At 35.8% G+C, this 25,949-nt stretch overlaps 1 protein-coding gene across 21 annotated transcripts in view; it reads right to left on the reverse strand.

Moving 5' to 3' along the window:
- KCNMA1 (potassium calcium-activated channel subfamily M alpha 1) overlaps positions 1 to 25,949 on the reverse strand; it is a 368,746-nt gene that overhangs the window by 131,494 nt on the left and 211,303 nt on the right. For 16 of the 21 annotated variants that reach the window (XM_071748268.1, XM_071748267.1, XM_071748265.1 and 13 more), the window contains exons 6-9: positions 14,716 to 14,791; positions 11,023 to 11,098; positions 9,263 to 9,433; positions 7,474 to 7,565 (exon numbers count right to left, since the gene is read on the reverse strand). In XM_071748268.1, the coding sequence (XP_071604369.1) occupies positions 7,474 to 7,565; positions 9,263 to 9,433; positions 11,023 to 11,098; positions 14,716 to 14,791 (415 nt within the window). Of the gene's footprint in view, positions 1 to 7,283; positions 7,376 to 7,473; positions 7,566 to 9,262; positions 9,434 to 11,022; positions 11,099 to 14,715; positions 14,792 to 14,903; positions 15,144 to 20,392; positions 21,083 to 25,949 lie in introns of those variants that run through there. The other 5 variants (XM_071748266.1, XM_071748274.1, XM_071748278.1 and 2 more) reach the window with 3 other exon arrangements.

Below are 25,949 nucleotides of genomic sequence, written 5' to 3' on the forward strand. Positions count from 1 at the left end.
GCTCAAGTATTCATTTGTATTCCTCATACTGTCTGTACATTTTTTCAAAGACAACTAAACTAATATTGTTGTCTTCAAATGTTTCCATCTATCACTAATTAAGAAATTAAACTTTCCATTTCTACAGTTGATGCATTATTGTTAATAATTTAAATAATTTTTTCTTGTATGCTACAAGTGTTCTGTATAGATCCTGTGCTGTTAGCTTTAGCAAGGTCTCTTCCTGATTGCTCCTGTGCTACATTGCATTCCTGGGAAGAAAATTTCTTTCCATCCTGTGAGATCTCACTTCACGTGGGTTTTTTTATGTCATTAAGAGTCCACATTTTAAAATGATGAGTAAACTAAACAAAAAAACTCTAAGCCAGACAGAGTGTGCAACCCAGATTACTCTTGCATAAGAAATTTTCATCGGATCCTGAGATCTCATGATAATTCAGGTTGGGAAAAGCCTCCAGAGGTTATCTGCTTCAAAACCCTCCCACTGGAAGCAGAGGCATTTGTACAATAATTCCATTTTGTTGGGATTCTGAGTCAGTGGGGTTTCAGAGCAATCTGCCCCAGTGAAAATGAAGCATTTGGCTGTCAAATACTCATGCACTTGAGCATCAGGTCTGATCCTTTTGGAACTGTCAGAAAGCACCTGAAACATGGTTTCATTGTAATACTCTGATTTGAGGCTGGATAATATCTATTTTTTCTCTTTTTTGTGTGTATATAGAGCAAGACAGTGTCCTGAGCAGTAACTGCAAAAAAATCTTCTGGTTTTTCAGCAGTAAATTCTGATGAGATACTTGCATTGATTTTTGGTTAAAAACTCCCAACAAAAACAAGTCTCTTTTTAACATAAGTCATAGTTTTGCTTAGAAATAGAAGAAATCAAAACCAGGTTTCTTACTTGCCTAGAAAGACTTATTAGTTACACAATTTAAGAAAACTTGAGAGTTTCTATTGTTCCAATCTGTCCTTACAACTGGCTCTGTTTCTCTAATAACCATTCCTCTTTTCATGTACCATCCATTTTCTTCCATGCACCAATTTTTTTTTCCTTTCCACTGAAGATGTTTGGTAGGAAAACATTGTATTAATACCTTTAGGTCAACAGAATTGTCTAACCTCTACATTAAGCTTTTTTTAAAAAAAAAAAACAAGAAAACCCAAAATCTAAAAAGTAACATTCAGGATATTACTGATGAGTACTCAGGTTTCTGTTAAGAATTGCCACTGATATAAAGTAGCAGAGGTGAAATTGCTTTATTATACCACTGGGAAACCATATGACACAATCATGATGCTTGGAAAAAGGATCTCTTAAAGAGAATCAAAAGCTTATCAGAAGCCATGTTCTAATCCAGCAGTAATTCTAACCACCAGACTAACCCATTCCCTCCCAAATGTGCTTAACATTCCCAAATTTAGTATGAAAATTCCCAATATGAAAATTTACATCCAGCTCTACACAGTGGATTTCGACTGCAATTCTACAGCTGAAAATCTCTGTGCTAGCTAAAGACTCAAGTATTGACATAATTATATCTTTGCTAAAAATAATTGACATAATTTATATCATAATTTGACATAATTTATATCTTTGCTAAAAATACCCTAGCTTCTTCTAATATAAAGAAAATGGTGAGAAAAGGTCCAAAGCTACCACAGATACAGTTTGAGAATGAAAAAAAAAAAGAAAAACAAAAGCTAAAGCATCTGGTACTCTGACATGAGGTAATTGATAACATACACTTAATCCACGTAAATAGGGCTGTAAATTAAAACAGACCCACTGTGAATAGGATTCTTCAAAAAGGATCTTTGCATAGGTCTTCCTTCAGAGGACACAATACCAGTGCCAAATCTTTTGCCTGTTTATTTTGAAATAAATTATATCCATGTTACTGGAAAAAGTATAAAGAACTTGAAAAAACTCATTCTAACTAGTCTGTCATAATAAATCAAAGATGACAAACACAAAATTCTCTTCAGCATTCAGCTGAAAGTATGAGATTCACTTGTCAAGGAACTAAATGAAGCGTGGCAAATATTGATCCAGACATCTCTATAAAGCTATAATATTTATATCAAATACATATGTTCAACTTTGTCTATGGTCCTTCTGCTTAGTGTCCTGATAGTGTCTTAATCTATCGACCATCTACATATTTTTTTTTGTTTGTTTCTTTGTATATCAACTTCTATTGGCTGCTCTGGTTGCAGGAAACAGGTTCCTCTGAAGCCCACCCAGTATTCCTCAACAAAGGGGGAGTCTCAGTTTTATCTTTTATTTTTATGATCTGAAGAACTGTGAGATCACAGAATTGTCACAGTTGGAAAAGACATCTGAGATCACCGAGCCCAACCATCAGTGACTGCCTTTAAAGCAAGTTATATTTGTCCATAAAGCAAGTTAAAACTGAAAGTTAATATTGTTTACTTGATGGGTACCTCTGAAACTGCAATAATAAGAAGAAAGCACACTGATTTGTTTCCACTGTAGCTTAAAAGATGCATGTTCACCCTTTCATTCAGCCTTAAAGGTAATAATATTTATAATATTTTTGTTTTCATAATAACCATCACAATGTTTAGACACAGCACAGCTATATCAACATAAGAATTAAGTGAATAACTTATTATTAATAGAAGAAAGAGCTGTTAAGTGGCAAGTACAAGGCATCCATACTAGAAAGCTTCCAGTAAACTGCAGGAGTAAACCACATCCATCTCCACCTTAAGCACTGGAGTTACAACCAGACCTCAATCAGCTCTTCAAATAACTCCAACCTCTGGGCTTCATTCTTGTGCTGCTTTGTGCAGCAGTTGTAACACACACACAACACCCTGCTATCACCTTTGAAATCAATTGAAACCACTTCCCCATAAATAAATTGCTTTCTATGCTCTCACCATTATTCACATTTAAATCGCCTCCTCCATTTTTGGAATGCTCAATGAGTCAAAAAGAAACTACCTCCTTTGTAAGCAAGTTACAGGAATTAAAAAAAGCTTAAAGATTTTTGAGAACTTCATGCATGACCAGTGCTGATAAATTTCTCACCATAAAAATTGTCCCAAAATGTCATGACTAATTTTTTTGCAACAGAACTCGAGTTAAAACAAAAAGTCATTCCCTAAAAGTTGCTGATGAATTCACCACTTCTGCCATCTCACTCTCCAGAATGCCCACACTTCAGTTATTTTGTACAATATGGTAGATCAGTAAATTTATAAACCAGATTCAGTCTTTCTTTGGTCAAAATTTGGATAGCAACAACTGCTATTTTGCTGCCAAACACAATAGCTTTTGGAAAGTTTAGGCTGAGAGAAGGAAAAGTTGAAATTTTTAAAGTTTTAACTAGAAATATAAAATCAGTGCTGTTATGGTAGAAATGGAGCATGATTTGAGACCTGGAACACACATTTTTGTTCAGTCATATTATTGTTATATGTCACACTTCCCACATTTCCTTTCTGGCTTTCACAGGAATGGATACAGTTTAATAAGCATGGAAAAAACCCAAACCAAACCATAACAGTTAGTTCTATCTGTCAGTCTATTTAACACTCATCAGATTTTCTTTATCACTAACTGAGACTTCATTGGGAACAGTGAGATGAGAAGAATGGCCAGCAGATGGGAGAGAGAGACACCCCTGGGGATTGTAATGCAATCCATGTCACATTCTCTTATTACATTCTCAACTCACTGGAAAATAATATCTTACATATTGTATCAAATTATTTAATACAATAATCTAATGTCACTTTCTTTGGAGCTGTGCCTCTCATTACTGTGGCAAATGGCTCTTTGCCAAACTATTTGGATAAGGCTTAAGAATTGGGTTTTTTTAGTTTTTAATCAAATTCAAGTGTCTAATGAGTCCAAGATGATCTGTCAACTTAAATTATCTGTTTGTCTTTCTGTTTACTGTATCTATCTGTCTACAGTTTTTATTTTTCTCTGTGAAGTCTGGTTACTGAAGCCCATATTCCCTTCTGGAAGGAATCTCTAACAGATGATTTTCCCTGCTGATATTTCGATGATTTGCTAATTTATGACTTGCAAATTTAAGAAATCTGAAGAAATCTCTGGGAAGCAGAGCAGATCATGACAGAAGAGAAACAAGAGGTTTTAATAGCTTATACAGTAAAGAGCTGTGATTCCATTAAAATACAATTTTTAGACTTTCAAGGCCAGGGTTAATATTTTTTTTTTAATTTTTTCATTGGGTAGTAATTGTGCCAAAGTCATTGCCCTGCTTGTTATTAAATGTCTATGTTAGTTATTGATCACATTTTGCATAGATCCATGAGCATGCACTTTGGAACACTGAATACTGTTGTTTATTTAACAGGTGAAACTTGAAAGACTAATAAAATTCCTCCTTTATCTTCTATAATACCTTAAAATTCTCATTGCAGGAATATACTATCAACGAGAGATTAGAAATGAAATTTAAAATTTAATATTTTGAAGTCTCTGTAGACTACCTAGTGTCTTGTCTTGTAAATTTAACCAGTGATAATTCCACACTGACTACAAACTACTTCTGTTACAAATTCTCTACATATTTGTGTCACCTAAAAGAGAAGCTTCTTTATTCTGCAAAATGGTTCCTGTTTCGTTTATGAGTCCTTTGAGGACCTTGTTGGCTGAAAGGCAAAATGAAATGTGAGGTCAAACTTGATGTGTTGCTTGTTTCTCTTCTTTAGTGAGTGGATTTCAGAGAAATAATTTTTATGCACACATTCTAGTTGCTTTCACAGTTAGAATTCTTCAGTGAGTTTCTCCTTAGTATTAAACTGATGCAATACAATCCTCAAAGCACTCATAATCACATCTTAATTTTAAACTGACCAACTAGATGTTTAATAATCATTTAGAAGCATGTTACTCCACAGACATAGTTTAGGAGGCAATGTATAAACATACATATAAATGCTAAATAACAGATTTCATATGTTTATCTATTTTGAAGAAAGTTGAAAAGTATACACATTTGCTATTTTAAGAGCTGAAACTACATCTCTCAACAAAACTGAGCTGCTTGCATTTTGTTCATGAATTTAATTTTATCTGGAAACTTTTTCATGTTAGGAAGAGAACAACTATAGTTTCTCATCATGTTTGCTGCCAGAATCTGTGCTTGGTTGCTCAACTAAAGACCTTATAATGCTAATTACTACCACATGCCCAGATCCCAAGCAAAGGAAAACTTATTGGTTCTGACAATCCATCCTCTCAACACCGAATTCCAAATGAAAACTTAAATTTTGGCCAAATGTAACATTTCATCAATCTTGTTCTACTGACTGCAAAAGCAACATCAAACAAGGGGTGCTAATGCCTTTTTACTGTGCAGTTCCCAAGTTTCGATTCTCTGATGAAAGACCCACATGAGCAAAAGACCTCTTTAAACTACTTAGTCATTAATAATTGAACCAGAAAACAATGCATAAAGTAAACTGAACAGTTTATATGCTGATGACAGAGCTCAGTTTCAAACAAAAAGTTATATGGACAGTAGAGATCAGCAGAGAAAGCGCTGACAACAGAGCGAGCTAAAAAAAAAAAAATACCCAGAGTATGGATGTAAGTAAGAGAAAACCAAGAAAAGGTGACAAAACCAATGAAGCCTGCCCCAAAGCCAGCAGAAGCGTGTAATCTGGAGTTGAGCTTTTCAGGGTGTGGGGTTCTGGCTAAAGATCAGGTCTAAGTTTAGAGACATCTGAGCAATGCTGGGTACTAGTGACAATGTCAGAAGGGGAGAGACTAAAATTCTGGATGTCAGATAGGTTTTAGCCATATTCCCCTCTGCTATGACTCCTTTGGAGCCTCAAAAGCAGAGTGTAAGGTCTGTGTTTGAAAAACTCTCTTGGGAAGCCACATCTGAATAAAAATAGGTTTTGGGTAGGTAAATTTATGATAGTGCTGTATTTAAAAAAAAAAAAAAAAAAAATTAAGGCATTTTCTTAAGCTGGGTAAGTGAAGTGTAATGCAAGTTTCCAACTTCAGTGTTCACAGTAAAAAAAAAAAATTAAAAAAATCAGATAAGTATTGCAAAAATTGAAAATATTTTCAGTTGTGTACTCTAATTGTTTGTGTGTGACTGAACTTACATTGTATAAGCTAGAACTAAAAAACCCCTTTTATTTATCTACCCAGTGATGTAAAACAGTACTCTAGCATTAGCTCTGTGGAACATTTACACCCTTTCTGCTCCACAGAGGGGAGAAACAACTTGATAAAAACACAACCAACATTTATAAAATGGTGCACAGGTGATGATTTGAAAGGACTAAAGAAACACATCTTCTTAAAATAAGAAGGACACTAATTTGATGCATTGCTTGCAGTACCTTCTTTATGTTATATGGTAAGGATTCTATATGGCTAGTTTTTGGGGGGCAAACAGATCTCTACCAGTGCATGTCATGACAAAACATAATGAAATGAGAGATGGCAACACTAAAGGTGGTACAGAGGAGAACCAACTCTATTGCCAAGTGCACCTTGTTCATTACAGGCTATGTCCCAGCAGGTCTAGATGCTGGGAATGCCAGAAAGAGCTGGTTCTAACTTGGTCAAGAAATTAGAAGGTTTTCAATAGAAATTTAATGAGCTAACATTATAGTCCTATAAAATATAACTTTCATTACCAGGCAAAACCGGTATCTTTTATGGATTTGAGTTTTTTGTTTTCATACTGTATTGATAATAAGACAACTACTTCCTCTTCTTAGGAGAGGTTTTATACAGTGTGTAAAGAGGATCACTTTAAAATCTTAAAATCATGAGTCTTTGTCATATTCATATGAAGTCAATAGAAGAGCTGCATGAGGTCTGAATCTGCTGCTTGAACAATGAGAGACAGCACAGCCAGGCTTCTGCCAGAGTCAAATGGAATAATCCCAACCAACATAAATATTGTACTTTGCGCTCCAGTAAAACCCAAGATTTCTAAAGAACTGAGTTGTTTGAAAATCCTGTGAACTCCCACTGTCACTCAGTTAAGAGATGACCAAAACTGCAGAGTGGCCATTCACCCTTGCTCCAGAAGCTGACTCAAGTGTAGTCCTAGTGGTATCCAAGTTCTCTTGAAGCAGAGACAAAACGTTGTGACTTGTACCATAGCATAGCCCAGGTCTCTAATTATAGTGTGACAACTCTCCAGTGGTAACATCTGACCTCCAAGGAACACGGCCTGGTAAGCTGTGAGTCAGCTCTTACCACCTTGACGGGCTCTTTAAAGTCACACAACCACACCTGCTCTTTTTTGACTTACTTTCTGCCTCGGGTTGAGTTAAAAGTCCCGCCGTATTTCTTCCGATTAAGGATGAGAGCAGCAATTTCTGGCACGTAGCGAGCAAACATTGCCTACATGCATGAAACAAAAACACAAAAAAAAAAAAGAAAATGGCATGCAGAGAGTGTTCTACTGCAGCAGAGGCAGCAGAGCCTCTTGGGATACTTACTTTCTTCCACTAACCGCACTATAGGAACCACCATATTTCTTGCGGTTTCCTATTAACTCTATGATTTCAGGGACGTAGCTGGCAAACATGGCCTAAGAAGAAGATAGGAGACAGAAGAAAAGACTAAAAAGAGAGGCCAAAGAAAGGGGGATGATGAATATTTTCAGAAGATATTTATCTTTAAGATCTGAAAATGCAAAAGAATTAGATCTATGGAGTCGTTTAAAAAGAAAATTAAAAAAAAAAATATACAAAAGGTATTATCGAACAAAACAAGACAATGTAAAAGTTGGTCTTGGAGAAGGTGCACACCTTATAAATTAAGAAAATGGTCAAAAGAGGAAAAATAGGCACAAAACAAGAACAAAATCAACAAACTGGTATCTAATAATAAAATACAGTCATGTCTAATTCTTCCTGAAGAGGGGAAAAAAAAAAACTAGCCAAGCTCCACTGGCAAAAATACCAAAACAAAAACCAACCAAACAAGAAAACAAACAAAAAACCACAAGTATTGTTTATACATTTTGATTTTATAAGACAGACTTTTTCCCCCCCCCAGTTAGGATTAAAAAGACGACAAAACCAAGATGAAATTAGGGTCACTCCCCATGTCAAGAAACAAAATGCTCACGCCCCCGCCCCCAAAAAAATACTTTTCCAAAAGTTTGTTTTTTAAAAGGATGAGAATAACATGTGATAGAAAAAAAGGATTTTGAGGAGAAAATAAAAACTATTCTGCCATGTTTTGTCCAACAAACATTTCCCTTGTGGCTGGATACTTCGAAGAGCTGCTGCCAACTGACATGGTGTGTGGCTTTGTATGTCAACAAACAGAGATGGGAATGCATCTATTTATGTCTCATATACATATACAGGGGTATAGATGGGGCTGTGTGTGTCTCATATATGGCATTCATCACATTATATACATACCACCTCTATTAGGTGGATGTATAGGTGGCACCAATATATGAGAGTAAACGAACGATACGCATCTGTATGTATGTGCACGGGAGATATTTGAGTCAACTATAAAGCACTTACCTTGCACAGCATATAGGTTAAAATATACCTTGCTATTTTAGAGAGGAACATTGCAACAGGCCCTACAATGTCACAAACACCCATAAATAATTGAAAAGTTGACATAATACAATAAGTAACTGTGGTGCTATCTACATACCGGGCAAAGAACGCAAGGATTTGCTGATACAAACCCACAGTGGTTATGGGCATGTGATAAACTGTGAGCTAAAACTCTGCTGCATGACATGAAAAGATGTTTGAAATTACAGATAATGTGGTTTGCCATCATCTGAGTCAGGCAAGCTGCTCTTTAAGGCAATCCAAAGCCACAGTGTTTGTTGGAATTCTGGGAAAGGGACACAGAAGGGTGGGTAGGACTTCTGAAACCGCAATGTGCATTTAAGTACCAACAGCAGCCTCACGAAAATGCACTACAGGCAGTCACTAAAAACTAAAAGGGCTACAAATAACATTATAAGTTGAAATACTAAGGCACTCCGTGTATTCACATGCATTACTCATTTAAATGGATTAAAGGCATTCTGATTCTAGTGAACTGGAGTCATTTGGCAAGCTCTGCCAAAAGATTTAATAGTTTTCTAATTGATTTTAATCCACAAAACCAGAGAAATTATTTATTAAATACAGCATTTTGATATGCAAGATCAGGCACTAAGGTAGCTTACTACTACTACTAATACTACTAACATAAAAAAAATAATTAAAATAGCAGCAATTCAAAAAATATATAAGTTTTTACCAATCCCCCCAGGATGAAGAAGACCATGAAAAGGCGACCAAGGGTTGTTTTTGCATAAACATCTCCATAGCCAACAGTGGACATTGTAACCATCAGTAAATAAACACATTCCCAATATGTTAGCGGTTGATTATTTTGGAAATTTTCCCATGGATCCCCTGAGTTCTCCACCTAAAATGTACAAGAAAATGTGTCATGAATTAATAGTGTTGTACCACAAAGTAACTCTATATGTAGGTAGGTGTATGTGTGGGTGTGTGTATATTTATCTATATAATCCAGCATGTAATATAAAGTCTGGACCCTTTCCTGTGATTTATTTTGAGCAAATATTGAACCTAACCCTGCCCCAATTATGGCATTTTGCTAATTTGCATAACCTTGCTACTCATACTATTTATGGAAATATCTTTTCCATTCAGCACTAAATAACATAATTTATTAATACATTACGTAAATTAATTTTATACCAATTTGATCAGAAATTTTCAGAGTGAATTTTGCTTATAATGCACATATAACTGCTAATGTATTTTTTTAAGAATTATCTAGCTACCAATTAGTGACATGTTAAGCTGAGTAATAGACTATTACTTCTCCAAAGCAGCCAGCTACTGCAAGTTATAAATTTATCAGTGGGAAAGGAGCATGGCCTCTAAAATTTCTTCTACAGTAAAAAGTTAGCAAAAAGTTAGTTTGTAAAAAAGCTAGAAAATGGTATTCTCTCCCCTCTTCCTGATGCAATTTTAAAAAGCTTTTTTTTTCCCCCAAAATTGGAAAATCTAGTATTTCTGTGATAAAATTGCTGCATTTGCTGGAAGGATTGGTCATCCATAAATGAGATGTATATCACAAACACAGCCCAAATGTCAATGCATCTTTACTAGAGTGAAAATCACATGATCTGTTGTAACATCCTGAACTTCACCTTATACAGCTGGACACATTATAGTTGATTTAAAGACAATGAAATTGCTCTGTACTCAAACCAATTAAATTATAATATTAGTTAAAAACCATTCCTGAATAACTTATCAATATTAGGACCTTGAAATTGTCCTCATTCTAAGCTGGTCACAAAACATAAGGGACAGTTAATTATATTTACCAAAGAGATAACTAAAAGCTCTTACTTTTAAATACACAATTAAAATACAGGTATCCTATATATGCATATTCATATTTAAGAACTCATATGTACCTCTCTACTAACATTTTTCAAGCCTTAAGTGGGGAATAAAAAAAAAATATTGCAAAAATTTATCAGTGCTACACATTCAATTTGAAATTTAAAAGCAAAAGATGAAACAATCTCTAAAAAACTGCTACCAGAATGTTAGCAATCCCATTACTTCTCATGGAAATATAAAACACTTTTGGTTTGTTGTGGGGTTTTTTTTTTGGTGCAACCATATGATTTCCCAGGACCTCAGCATCATTTCAGCTCTGCCAAACCTCTTCCAGGAAGCATTCTGAGCAGTTACTTAGGACACATTGCCACCTACTGGTACATTGCAATCAGTCAAGAACTTGCATCAGTTCAAATCCTGTATTTTATTGCTGAAGTTAATGATATATTCAGCGTTAGTTTTGAGTTGAAGCCTAAAATTCTGGCAGCTGTGATGTTTTGTTTTTGTTTTTTTATTGTAAAAGTGTTAAAGGATTATCCAGAGCGAGGTAATTTCAGGTTGTAAGGTAGCACAGATCATCACAGATGATCCATGAGAAAAAGTCAATGAAATATTTTCAAATATACTTACCAAATGTATGAACCCAGCTGCTGTCAGCCACGTGCTGATAAATATAGAGCACAGATTCACTAGCTTGATGGAATTACTGCAAAGAAACAAAAATAGAAATTTAGACTCAAATTTACCATGCATTTTTAATATGGACCTGTAATACAACTGCATACTTTAGACTGAAGATACTCAGGTTCCCTAAAAAACTTAATTATAACTTTATGGAAAATATGTGTTGTTTTATCTTTGCAGAGTTCACTTTTGCATAATTTAGATAGCCTGAAAAAAAAAAAAACACAGTGTATTAAGACAAATGGAACCTTAGCTATGTCTGCACTCATCCCCAAACAAAGAGGAATAGGTAATGCTTTTTCACAAATAATTTGGTTGCCTCTCAATACACTCAGCTTCTCATTTTTCTTGCTAGACACTTCAGAAATTATTTACATGTAAATATTCTACAACCCTGGAATACATCCATGCAAGTCCCACGAATAAACTGAGTAAAATTAGCTGCTGAACAGTGTATTTATACATACAATTAACTCATGTGTGGGGTTTTTTTTTAATTATCTACTTTTTCTTTAGCTTGCATGCTTCCTCTGTACTCATTATGCTTTCCACCCCATATCTGTGGAGACTTTAAAAATTAGCAGCATGGGTTTTACAGTTTTTTTTTCAAACCCATCACATGTCAACCAACACTTGGACACAGGACAAGACTCTTCCCCTAGAGCTACAGCCAACAGTAAATGGACTATTGTAGCCATTTGCAAGTGCCATGCTGCTTTTTTGAATATGTATTATTCCCAGATTAAATAATCTAGGTATTTGACACTTTCTTTGTGAAGTCCAAAGTAATTTTCATATTATTCTGCTTGCATGGATTCCTATGGGATTCACTGTGATTCTCCTATGGACCTAGAGCATTCCGTACTTCACAGTCACCTTTTTCTTCATAAAACTGACTCATAAAAGTCACTACTATTCCAAAAAGAATTAAAAAATCAGACAAATTGTTGTCAGTGGTAGGAGTAGTAGTTTTGCAGTAGAATTAATGAATATTTCTGTTTATAACTACTTTAAGGAAAAAAAAATGCAGTATTTTCTAAAAAAAAGTTGAAAAAGGAGTCTGGAGAGTTGATCAGATCAGATTCATTAAAAATATTTTTAAGATACAGTTAGTGAGATGGGTAACTGTGGGTACTAGGAAAAAAATTACAGTTGGGTAACGTGGCAGATGCAGTAATGAAGAGAGTACTCAAGAAAAAGAACTGAATGTTCCCACACATCAACACATACTCCTTATTCTCTTTTAAAGTATGGCTGATTAGGGTTCATGTTTTGTTTGGCATAACATTCAGGCAGAGTACAGGACCCTAAAAACCAGGTCCCTTGATTAAACAAGATGCAAACCCCATTAGAAAAGGCAAAATATCACCCTGGTTCCTGATGCAATGTTCTTGTAACACAAGTGAATGGCAGTCATTAAAAATAACAGTTGACATGACTTGTTTGGTACATTTTATTGGTGCAGATTTATTAAACATTGCACCTTTTCTCTCCCTCTGTGAAATACTCCTGAATTCCTGCCAGAATCTAAATTTAGATGAAGGATTAGTCACAAACATTTTCCTGCTCTATAAGCTTTTCCCAACATCTGTGCAAAATCCTTTCCTGTGAGCCCTGCCTAAGCCTCTGTAGTTTTGAAAAATATTAGAATATTATTGTTGAAAAATATTAGAATACAGGGAAGTGAAGGAGAGAAATTTTCAACTTAACACCACCTAATTTATTCTATTTCATAAAACCCAGAAACAAAAAATATTGAGTAAACTACATTTAATTTCAAATTGGGGAAACAAATAGCTGCTTGGCAGAGTATGGTCTTTTAATACACTACAGTAATATTTTGCTTTGACTTACAGCTCTTTTCAAATATGAATAACAATTTTTCAGATATCCTTGTATTTTTCTAATATTCCCACATTACTTTCTCAGCCTTCTCAGTGCCTCTATTTTTGCATTGCTTAGCCTCTTCCTTTCTATTCCAGTTTTTGGAATGGCCTTTGAGCTCTGTGTAAATAATATCTGCTTTACATCTCATGTTTCAGTAACTAATTCCAGAGGTAATTTTAATTTACTTTTCTCTTACACGAGGGAAGAGGAAAAGGACAGAATTTCTTGAAAATTGTTGATTCTTGAAAAATCTTGATTCTTGAAAATCAAGGATATTTGCTACCCTAATTGTACCAAACATAAAAAACACAGCAGTGCCCTTTATACTCCATTTGTTTCTCATCTTGTCAGAAGTTACTTTTCATTAATGCAAAGCACAATGAAATGTCTCTAGGTGAAAACAGCCAACTGAAAGAAACTCTGCTTTACATTCATATAAATAACCCCAGTGCTGTGGATATCTAATCTAAGAGTAAATTTTGCAGCAGAGAAATGCTATTTAAATGGAGCAGGTAAATACACAATGTGATTGATGCAGTATCCCTTCTTTCATGGATGTGGAAGTTTACAAATCCACCACTCTGGAAGAGCCTTTATCCAAAATTTTTGAGTTCATGGGGCTTTTTCACTAACTGATGTCATTTTTTTGGTGTTGTTCTGTGTGTTAAATTCAAACCCATTGCAGTTCTGATGGTACCTGCACCATTTCCTGACCTTTCCCATCCCAGTAACATTCTAAGCTACTGGACTACATCCTCACTGCAGATTCTTTGATTTCTTTATTTGACAAGAACTGGATTCCTTGCAGTTACACAGCTAAAGAGAGGCAGTGTGAGAGTTTTACAGCAAAAAGATGAGCTTCAAGGTTAAGAGTTGAACAAACAGCTGCTTACCATGAGTGTAAGGAACTATATCCCCATGGGTACTAATTAACATAACAAGCAAAAGTACTTATTTGCTTATAAAGCCTTCACACATGCACCATCAGCTGATGGAGAGAGCAGAGGATTTCAGAATGGGACTGAATTTACAGTCATTATTAAAAGCTGGGATCAAGATTTCAGCTGGGACATTTTAGGGAATGATGAAAGGCAATGTGTCTTCAGCTGAGGGGCACAGGAAGGTTCCTTATTCTTTTGTATTTTTCTCCTTCAAGGTGATCTTTTGTTCAAAGCTGTGCTGCTTCTGCACAACTTTCATGTATTAATAGCCTGAAGTACCAGTGAAAGCCAAAAGGTTACTTTTAATATTTTAAATATTCTTTGAAATAAATACTAATGACAATGAACACAATATAAAGAGAGAGATTTTTTTGGTATGTTTTTGATGTGAAGAAGGATGCTCAGTTCAAAAAGACTGGAGTAGAGCCAGGGTGCTTATTTTTCAAAATATTTTTTTAGCTATATTCTACTGAATGAAGTAGAATTTCTGTTTTTCCAGGGGCAGCAGAATCTGGATTGATTATGTGCAAAGCAGCAGTATTTAACCAGTGCAGAGCTCTATAATTCAGTCTGCTTTTAATTTATCAGCACTTATTCTCACTCAGATTTTTCAAATGTAACAACAGATCAAGTAGAACCTTCTACTGTTCACAGGTCAAAAAATGATGACACTTATCAATCATTCATCAGCAGAAAGAGATTTAAAGAACAAAGAACAAGTATTTTTTTCCAAAAACCAAAATACCAGTAGGAAGACAAACCTGTGTTCTGCCCCCAGTGCATTAACACAGCATGAAAGAAAAGGTCTTACCTTGTTTTAAGGATATTCAGAAACTGCAAAATTTCTGAAAACTGTATCAGTCTAAGGGCTCTTAAAAATCTTAAACCTGCAGCAAAGACAAAAAAAAACCCTCTAGTTAAGAATAATTCAAAACATGACAACATTTCATTTACAGTAGCAATGAAATCAACATAGGCAGCATATAAAATGTTAAATACCTTTGAAATGTTCTTCCATGTTTAATGGTTCCAAGATCCTTACCAGGTCTTTTTCAAATTGTTTGAAATTTATTTCAGTAAATACTGAAGTATCCTACCAGAAAGCCTTAGTTCACATAGGAAGCCATGGGAGGAGACAGACAGGCTGAAAGCTATGGGGAAAAAACCACCCTAAGGTTCTGTTGGTACTTCTAGTGCACGTCCTCCTCTTCCAGACTGTCAAAAATGTAAAAAACTCCCCAGGCCTTCAAATCCCCATATTGCTTAGTCAGAAATTAAAGATTATGGGCAAGAGATCTGATAACCTGGATAAAATAACTGTGTATATGCCTGATTAAGCTGTTAAATCTTAATGACGTAAAATCTTTTACTCTAATAATGCTCCTTATCTCCACCCTCGTGCCAAAAAACTCCAGCAGAACAGAGGAATGACACATTCCCACTTTAAAATGAGAAATCTACTATAATTCTTTCCCTCAAACTGTTACCACAGGATCAGATTACACTCTGACTATTAAAGAGGTAACTCTTTTTACAAAGAAATAACATTTTTGTGTTGAAATCAGTTTGCATGAGTAGCAATTTCCAGGCAACTGCAAAGCCAGTGAGAGCCACACAGAGAGACTGTGTGCAAGGGAACACACCATAGAAGATTAAGGGCTTAAATTATTAAGAGACTTATGCTGACAGTAAATAATTTGGCTGCAGATCTTTGGCATATAAATAAAGGGACATGGTGTATTATATACATGAACAGCTTATAAAATTAAAATAAGGGTTTGAGGACAATTTTTATTAGGCAGTACAGCCAGGAGTTATATAAAAGTTGTATAACTTGATATCCTGACTGTTACAGTGAGGTCCAGGTTCTTCTCATGCTTTACTGATATTCCTTTTACCAACCTCCAGTGCTATAAAACCACTTTCTATTTCTAGAGACTTCAGGAAATACTGGTCCTGGCAAACATAAACCTGCTCACAGCCTTCATCATCTCAATGGAGTCAAGAAGTTCCCCCTCAAGAGTAAAGATACACGTGGCAAAGTGTTAAATCAAGTTTTATTTCTGCAGTACTCCTTATTTGTAAGCTCTGTACCTTGTCTAGGATGTTATGTGTGGGGCTGTGCTTTATAGCTAAAGAAATTGATACACAGAATGGATCAAATTTTGATCTTCAGAAAACTCAGTGTATTACCAGCTTCATATAGTTCAAAGATGCTGAACAAAAATTAAATTAAAATAATAGTTTTCCTTATTCTGATGCCAAATTAATACTTTACAGCATAGTACTCTTTTCAAGACCCAAACTGCTCTGTTGTTAGGTTCCTATGGGCATGTCACTTCATACAATTTTTTGTACTTTCTGACTTGCAAACAATCAGCAAGTTCCATCACTCTAGCAAGAAAGTGGTATTAAAGTACTTTTTTCTGTACTCAGAGTATCAGGACAAAGCATGAGCTCCATTAACAGGCACTAAGAAAAGGCAAGTTCTCCAGATGAAACTTTTAATTAGCTGTTGTAGAAACAGGAGTCATGTTAGAAATACTGAATTTTTGGTTTTATCATAAATTATATTCTGCATTAGTCCCTAAAGCCCTCTAGTAAATCAATATTTATAAAAAAGTGAAAGATCAGGAAACTCTTCATGACTACACACCTCTGAAGCTTATAAAAATTATGTATTTCCACTGCCAATTAAAATGATGTTCTCAGCTTCACTTCAGAGGCTCTCTAAAAGTCTTTTTAATGAAAAGCTACTTGGAATACAAGCTCTGTAGATTAACCACCTCACATAAATGTCCTCAGCAAAATGAACACTGCAGAAAACACTTGTGTTTCCCTGACAGTCTCTGCTCCAGATCAGGTGCTGAATGAGGAGTACACTCAGGGAGCCAGTGGTAGGGTATTGGATTTATTAGTGGTTTATAATCCCCTGCAGTGGAAAATCTGCCCAGCTGAGGGCTTTAAAATCCATTTGACATTGACTCACATCAGAATCAAGGAGAACCTGGCTCAGAAGGAAACAAGCAGAGACTTGGGGTAGTATAAAGCATGGTGAGAAAGGCAGAGAGCTTGCAAATAGGGCTGCAAGGCTTAGAGTGGCACAGGGAAGAAACCTGTTTGAAGAATAAAATCAGGAAGACCCAGAAAACTGTAAAAAAGGGCCCTGAAAAGTGATCTGAGCAAGACATGGAAGAGAACTGGATGATGGTGGGGCTACAAATGGATGGTTTGAGTAACTATGTGCTCAGAGTACCTTGCTCACAGGAGCTGAGGGTATGAGTTTAGTTTTTGAGTCACTTAGTTTGGTGTTTGCAAGTGAAACCCTGCAGTGTTTAGTCCCCATAGCACTGTTAGGAGTTAATAGTGTAAAACCATTGACTGCTTGACTTTCCAGTAAATTACACCCATTTTGAGAGGCTGCAGCTAATGCAGAGGTGTCTACCATCTGTAGCATCAGCTACAAAAAAACTGCTGCTGAGAATACAGTAAACAGAAAACTCAGATGAAGTGAGGTTGCCCTTAAGTGAATGATTATTTCTATATCATCTGAACTCAGCAAGGAGATGATAAATCAACTGAGGAATTCCTAGAGGAAAAGGGCACACAGGGTTACAATCTGGTGCTGGTATGAATTCCATGAGAAAGGTGCTTGCAGTCCTATAAGCATTTGTAAACTGGTGACACAGTAATCCTCACAGCAACACCCCTGTAGCAATCAGACTGCTGCCAAAGTGAAAATTAAATTATTCAGTAATTATTTTAAAATTCAGTTATTCAATAATAGCTGACAATGTATCCATACAAGATCAAAATTAATGCCCGTTAAATAGAAATTATTTTGATGGGTCCAACTCAAGAGTAATTATTGAGAAAGCTCTGTAAAAAACAGGCTGTCTTTGAAAACTGATCATATGCAATCTATAACACAACATCCCATTCTATATTCTCTGTTTCCAAATTAAATCTGACCCAACTAAGAAGATATTACTCCCTTTTAGGCTGACCAGCTCACCAAGAATACAAACTTCTAATATCTGTTTATGCATCAAGAATAATAAGCAAAATTCTATAATTGGAGCACTAACAAAAATTCCCATTTTCCCTAAGCTGTCTCAGCAATAGAACTTCTACACTTAAGTAATATAATCAATAGTTGAAATAAGTTTGTTGTGCATTCCAGTAAAATCTATTGTAATTTTGCACATTTAATAGGATCCTGCCTGCTAAAGTTAATTCAGAAAACAGCTTGTTTTGTCTCCATCATGTCATTATCTTTTTCTTACAATTTTTTTAATATTGTAATTTTCTTATGGGATCTGTCTGCAATAGGATATAATCATCTAAATCACAATTTATACAAAGAAATAAGTATCAAAGATTTTAATACACACAGAATATATCTCTAACCACAGAACAAAATGAAAGGTCTCTTCAGTTGGTTACTGTTCTGTTGCTAAATGGATATAAACCATGCTTCTGAGATGGGTTCTTAGAGCTGCTAAAATATTCATAAATTTCTAGACCAGGAAAACTCTTATCAGACTATATTCCTTTAATTATATGAAACAAAGAATTCTAGTCACTAGTTTCTGCCTCAAGTACAATAATTACAGATTTAGGTGTGTCCAGGTAATTTTCCTGGATAACATGTGTGGTGTCATTTTATTTCTGATTTTCAGTGCTCAACTTGGAATCTGTAAATAAAAAACAGCCCAATAAAAAAATCAATCCAACAGCCACTCCTGACTCCCAGAGATCAAATGCCTGGCTACTGAAATTCTATACACTGAATTTAGGTATGAAAAACTGACACATCCACATTTTTCAGGCCAATTTTGAAGGGTCACTAAGAGAGGCCAAACACCCCTCAAAAACCTGAAAATCTTAAATATTAAAGGGCTGATCTGTGCAATAGGAAATAATCTGCTATTTCAAAATCCTGGGCTAGATCTAGAATACAACAGTATTTTTACTAATTTCTCTACATACTTGTGCAGTTGTGTGAGGTGCCAATACTCTCCAGCTATCACTTTTTGACACTGTATTAAGGCTCTAAAGAAATGGACATTTTAGACCAGAACAGTGACAGAAACATGACCATGTACCAGTAGCACTGACACTACAGTAGAAAATTATTGTCTCTATTGAGTTTACAGAAAACCAAACTACATTATTTTAAGCTTTATTTGATTTTACAGGTGCTGCAATGTGGTATTTTCCTGCCTGTCAGACAGCTTTGCAGTCTGTCAGCTCAGCTGATGCTTTTCACTGGATTAATTCAGAGCAACAATCACAAAATTACCCATAGGTTACCAACCCCCCAAAAAGGAAATTTATCATTTTAAATCTACAAAGGGGAGGAGAGGGCAATCACAACAACTAAAAGTCTCTTTAATAAGATTTTAAAAAATAGAAACAGAGTTGCAATAATTCTTCATTCAGGAAGAGGAGAGGTCAATCTGCCAGAACACTATCAAGCATTGCATTATTCTTCATCAATGAGACAGAGAATCCCATTCTTATTACCATATGTTGATTTTTTTTCTCACTAGCATATCCATAATATTGGTATTTGTATCCAATATACCAATATCCCATTTTTATTCCTGACAAACCATTCACTCATTCATCAGAAGGGTATCAAATCTATGCCAGGCTACTTCTACCCTATATTTGACCACATAGTTTAATGAAGAATAAAAAAAAGACAGAATTCCTATTTTGGAACTCAGAACCTTTTATGAGATGCATATAATGGAGGGGTAATTTTTAGGATACAAAATACTCCTCTCCTGAATTCACACAACAGCCTTCACAGAACCCAGCAGAGCAACCCGAGGTTCCTTTTCCTGCAGATCTGTTTGAAAATGAAAGCTCAAAGAACAAGACAAGAAACAGCATGAGAGGAAAAGAATTTGCCAGTCCTTGGAAGCAACACACCCAGATTATTTTGATATACTTTCCTGCCTCTGTTATGCAAGCACAGAGCAGAGAAAACAGCACACAGCAGGAAAAAAAAAATCAATAACCTAAGAACCAGGACAGCAAAAGTACATCAAGTTCAGCATCTACTACACAGGGTATTTACTAATTGCTTGCAAAAAATATTTTATCAAAGACTTGTTATTAGAACTTTATGCTGCACATTTTTATAAAATTTACTTTTACACCTGTTGCAATAACAGCAGTAGTTCTAAAAAGAATTTCTCAATACCTCCACCAGTACAGATTGTTACACTCCAGTGAAAACTGGATAATCTGATTTTAAGTTAATACTGAACACCCTTCATGAGGCACATGGGAGACAAGGGCACATCACAGCACGTGGGAAGGTATTTTTTTCCTGCAAAGCAACTGAAATCTTCTAGCATTATTTTGAAATTGAAAAATCAAACAGAATACCTTTTGAGACAAGAAGAACACCAACACCAGAGACTACAGCACTCCCTACACTTCTGAACAAAAGGTTTGGAATTGTGCCTTACCCCAGTATGAGCCGACCCTATAACAAGACACCAAGGAGTTTCCAAAAGTCTGTTGTTCTTCCTTCTCAGGGATACTGGGTCCTGCTTTGACACGATATCCATTTTGGAACAATTCTCCAAGAGATTTTTTACGCCTCCTAGTACTTTTGTAAGTTTCTGTACGGGTTCCCCCAGAAGGGTTGTGATAGACTAAAATCTTGCTAGGAATCATGACTATGTTTCTTCAGCTTCAGGAGCACTGCACATGAATATTGCTGCCCAGTCTTCAGTCACAGCATCCACTGACAGCCAAGACAGTGAGAGATTCCCCCTTCTTTTCACTAATTCAGTATGGACACAGAGAGGTAGTTGAGGGTTTTCTTTGGAAGCAGATTTAGTTAACTGGACACAGACAGAGTTCCCCTTTACATGTTGTTACCAGAAGATAATTCAGTATAATCTAGTCTATTTCTGTTAGCATGAAACAAACAGAATTAATTCAAATACAAAACTCAGCCTGACAAAACAGACTAAGAGTATCACAAACTGGATGAACAAAACAAATCACAGATGCAGGCAGACAGTGCAGATGCTCCTCTGATCCATGATGTACTGGGGCTTAAAAGCCATCTTCCATCCGGATATTACCACATAAGCTCCTTTTGGATACACCAAAGAACCACACCCATCAATCCACAACCCATAAATGTGATGCTGTTCACTTGGAATGAACAGGTAGTCCCATGAAGAATGCAGATGCAGTCCATGTACATCAAGGGAATTGTTCCCTGTGTATTATTTCCTTTAGCTATTTACATATCTGTCTTCCATTCAAAGCTCTTATGCAGAAGGCAGAGGTCACATAATCACCTAACTCTTACAGGATTTATCCCAGACGAAATAAAAAAACCAAACAAACACAACAACCCTTCATCTAATCCCAGATAATGACAGTTATATTACTAAAGAAAAAAACAAAAAAACAAAAAACCCCACAGCAATTTCGCCATCACGCAAGAGCACAAAAAACAGAGCACATCACTTCTCTCAAGCAGACTTGCTCTGTGAATATTCACAAAACTGAGTTTTTTGCCAGTCCATGAGATACTTCTTAACTTCTGTGATGTTACATGCTTGCTTAGTCCACTTTCCTGCCTTCAGCATAATGTACAAACTTCATGTTGAGGAGCTATCTTTATTTCGAGGAATATGCATAATTATTCCTATGATTTGTCCCCAGAGGAGCTGCAAAGATGCTTATGCCAAAAATATATCAATGCCATCTGGAGTACAATGCAAAGCAGACACAAAACCAGACTGCAGCATGCACAGGACCCCAAAGGATTTGGGAAAAATGTGGAGAAATGGGGAAAAATGGGGAGAACACTACACACAAATTTCCAATCAAGTGATGTGCAGTGAGTGAACCAGAGCAAACCACTGGAGTGGCTCCTTCAAGTGTAACCTTTACACTATGTTCTTTAAAACTACCTGGTCGTGTTCCCACTGTTCACTTGAGTAAAGTTCCACTGAGTGCAGTAGGAATGTTTTTTGATTCTAAATGCAGACATATATCTATATATACACATATATATATATATATGTATCTGTGAGCACTTGAACTATTCCTCTCAAACTGGAAGGATATGAACAAGGTAGTACTGAACTTGTGTTACTGTTCACATCTTGTACAACTCCAACTGAAATCATGTCCTACTTATCTTTTACCCTATTTTTCTTTCTTTTTGTATTGTATCTTGGATAGCAGTATATTCTTGTTACTATCCAATTATAAACCTATAATAAGTTATAAAAAGCTTTATAACTTAGCACAGTAAAGATTTGATTACAGAACCTCTTCACCTTGTGAGCCTAGAACACCTTCAAAGACAAACAGTTCCCAAGTAACATAAAGCAAGAGCCAAGCTGTTCAGTTTACATAACCTAAATTTTGGGTTTGGTGATCTGACAGTATTCCTTTGAGACTCTCAGCTCTCTGGCAGAGCCCAGTCTTTAAAATATGAATTAAACGACAAGAATTGGAAATAAATCCAAAATAAATGAGTTCCACAAGTTAAAAACACTAATCTAAATCCCAGCATCAGCAGGATCATGACCTGTTTTGTTGGGAAGCACTATTCAGCATCACATAGAGATTTTTTAATTACTTTTCTGTGAAGAAATTTCTGCTTTCCAGTGGAATGTTTTTAGCATTCTGTTCTACAATCTGATCATGCAAGAGGACCTTCTTGTTTTCAGTGACAGGACTCTACCATCTATCTTATCTACCTATTACATGGACGTATTTTTCAAATTAAATGTAAAGTTAGATTACAGAAAATGGGTCTCTGTAGGCTTTTTCTTCATTTGTCAAGAAAACTGACCTATGAGACATCCCATCTTCTAGCTCAGATGAGCATCTGAGTGGAAATCTAAAATGCAGTTAAGCAGGTGAAGATGATATCATTAGGAAAATGGTACCATTTCCAGTGTTTCTGTACTTTTTCCTACCCCTCTGAAGGACAAAGTTGACAATCCCCTGGTCTAAAGCAGACTTAAACTCTTTGATACTGGAAACCACAGAGATGTGAGCAATCTGCTCCTCAATATTTACTCCAAACTAAGAAAAAATAATTCTGTTCTAGAGAGCCCTAGGATGCCTTGTTAAAACCTGTTATACCTCCAATGAACCCAAGCAGTATCAAGTATGTTATGCCTCAGGTTTTCCATATTTTCAACAGAAGTGTATCTTTGGAGCACACCACTTCCTGAATTTGCCATAAAAATGGACTGATACACTTCTGGAGGCACTGCTGCTTTTTATTTGACAATTTGCTTTCAAAGTCCATCCAAATGTAAAACCACTCATCTCCTACGTGTAGGAAAAGACTTCTGGCAGCTGAGCTCCACTTCCCCTCTGGCTCTGCAGGAACAAAATGTGTTCTACACCACCTTGCAAGAGAGCAAGGGAAGAGCAGATCTTTGCCATAGACACTTTACTGCTGATGTTACTATAATCAGGATGACCCTTGAAATAAGGTGTTGCACCTCAGCAAACTAATCTTGTAGAGAGGTGGCACTGAAGGCTGGAAATTGGGATTTTTTTTTTTTTTCAAAGCACTTGTTACAACTCAATATAAAGTAGTTTCACTTCCTGAAGAACAACAAGTTAGCATCTTGTATCATTTTCCTTGGCATTCATCAGGAACAAATTGCATTAAAATCAGGAAGAGGCTACTCTGAGAGGCTGTAACCATGGGGTAGGACAAATGGTAGGAATAAAGGCAAAGGAAGGACAGAGGGCAGACCTAAAGCCTGACTCATGCTGCAGGATGCTGATTTAAAAAAAGACTTGCAATTCTTTTTGCTCCTCTGAGTCACAAGACATGGCCATAACTGCCAAAAAAACAATGAGCATACTATAAAATAAGACTTGAAAAGGAGTCAAACATTTCTGTTCTAAACAATGGGTATGAAATATTTTATCTTAGCCACTAAACCTTCTTTAGGCTTTTTTATTGTCCAAAGAAAATACTGAAAGAACAGAAATGAGGAACTACATATAGCTATAGTAATTATGAAACCAGGTTATGAAAATGATGCACCAAAACATTATATATATGAGATTATCATCCAAGTGAGGGGAAAAAAATCCAAGAAAACAAAATATTTTCTGACCAGATGGGTGTTAACTTCATAAAACACTTATGTCTGTCCTACCTTTACTTAGTAGACACTGATTCATGCACATGGTTGAAATTTATAACAACAAAATATTTCATACCAGTTGTTGGATTAAGAATTTTTTTTTTTTTTTTTAATATATCTGTCTGGAATGTCCATACATCTCCAATTCCTATCCCTTATTCCACCTCCTGCTAGTACTAAAAAGTAGCCCTCACCTATCCAGAAAAAGTGTGAGAAGCACAAATGTCAGTTCAGGACTCGGGCTGAATCAGGAATAAATCCATTAAAGGAAATAGCATTTAAAACTTCTCTATTCCAATTCATGTCAGACAGAAAATCTGCCTGTGACCTGCTTACTGAGAAGCAGATTCTCAGGGAATTTCAAGTGCACGCAAATGCTTGCACTAATAGCCCAAAGATACCAAATCACTTTTGAACAGATAAGGAAGATTTCTGGGCACTCTCAGAGCAGATTAGGACCAGTGTCTAAGTGTCTGATGCATTCCTACAAGATGCCAGATTCAGTGCTCATATGGAATTTAAAAGAAAATAAAAGCTCACAGTAATTTCTTTACAAATTATCTCATTTGAATTGACACTTGCAATATTTTATAAGCAGAGACTCAGTGCTCATTGACTGCCTTGCCATGATTTAGATTGTCTTCTACTACTATAAAAGTAACTTTTTCTTAAGAGTTAGCATTGTCCTAACCATATATCTAGCCATTACTAAACCCTTCATTAACTATGCTTTAGTAAAATAATTTTTAATTATATCATTTGTATACATACAATATTTTAAATATATAATGATAAGAATTACTTTAATTAATCACTTAAGTACATAATTTAAAAGTAAACGTCCAAATAATGTATCTATTACCTATAGCAGACTTTACATAACAGAACATTGGTAAGAAAAAGGGTCCCAAGATGTGGCAGGGATGGTTTATATCAGGAAAAATTTCTTCACTGGAAGGGTTGTCAAGCATTGGGCCTGGGTGTCCAGAGAAGTGGTTGAGTCACCATCTCTGGAGGAATTTAAAAGTTGTGTAGATGGGGTGCTCAGGGAGAAGGTTTAGGGGTAGGTAAAAGGCAGTAGTAGGTTAATGGTCCTGATCCTCAAGGTCTTTTCCAACCTAAACAATTCTATGAAGTTTAGTTTTATCTAGAAAAAGGTTGCCAAGGTAGAACTGTGGGAAAAAAAAATAATAAAAAAAAGAGAACAAACACAAAGATGTTAAATGCATTCAAATGGTGTTAGGATTTTATATTCAACCCACTGTGGATTTTTCCTTCTGCCACAAGGCTCCCTTGGCTTACCTGAGAGAAAAGCATCCCAGATCAGAATTGAGTAAAAGTGAGCAAATTGAAACAATGTGAAAATAATATTTACTCTGACATCAGCACATATTTCAATGCCATTGGCCACTAACATTACAGCTACCTCATACTGATAGAAGACCTTTCTTCTGGGCTAGAGAGGGATGAATTCACATCCCCTAAACCTAGCATCAAATGTAAATATTCTACATCTCCAAGCACACAACATTTTGAATAACTAAGGGGCTGCAGTGTGGTTGAATGAGATTGGCATTAAGTGCTTGATGCAGTGACTGGAAATGAACCATCTCTGTAGTGCAGAATAAGCACAACTGGACACAAAAACTCATATGGTTCTGAAGGAAAATATTCCACACAGAAAGGGGTTGATCAAATTAAAATATAAGCAGCCATTAGGAAGAAAAGCAAGCTGATATAATTTATAGGAAGCAGCAGAGGAAGTAGGTGATAACTGAGAAATAACCACTGAAGAGTTTTGAGTTCCTTGGAAATCTCCTAATGCAGTAGTCAACATTGTTACTCTCAGTTGTCTTCCCTGATGAGGTAC

The sequence above is a fragment of the Heliangelus exortis genome, chromosome 7, assembly GCF_036169615.1.
Source record: "Heliangelus exortis chromosome 7, bHelExo1.hap1, whole genome shotgun sequence".
In the NCBI taxonomy this organism is placed as follows: Eukaryota; Metazoa; Chordata; class Aves; order Apodiformes; family Trochilidae; genus Heliangelus; species Heliangelus exortis.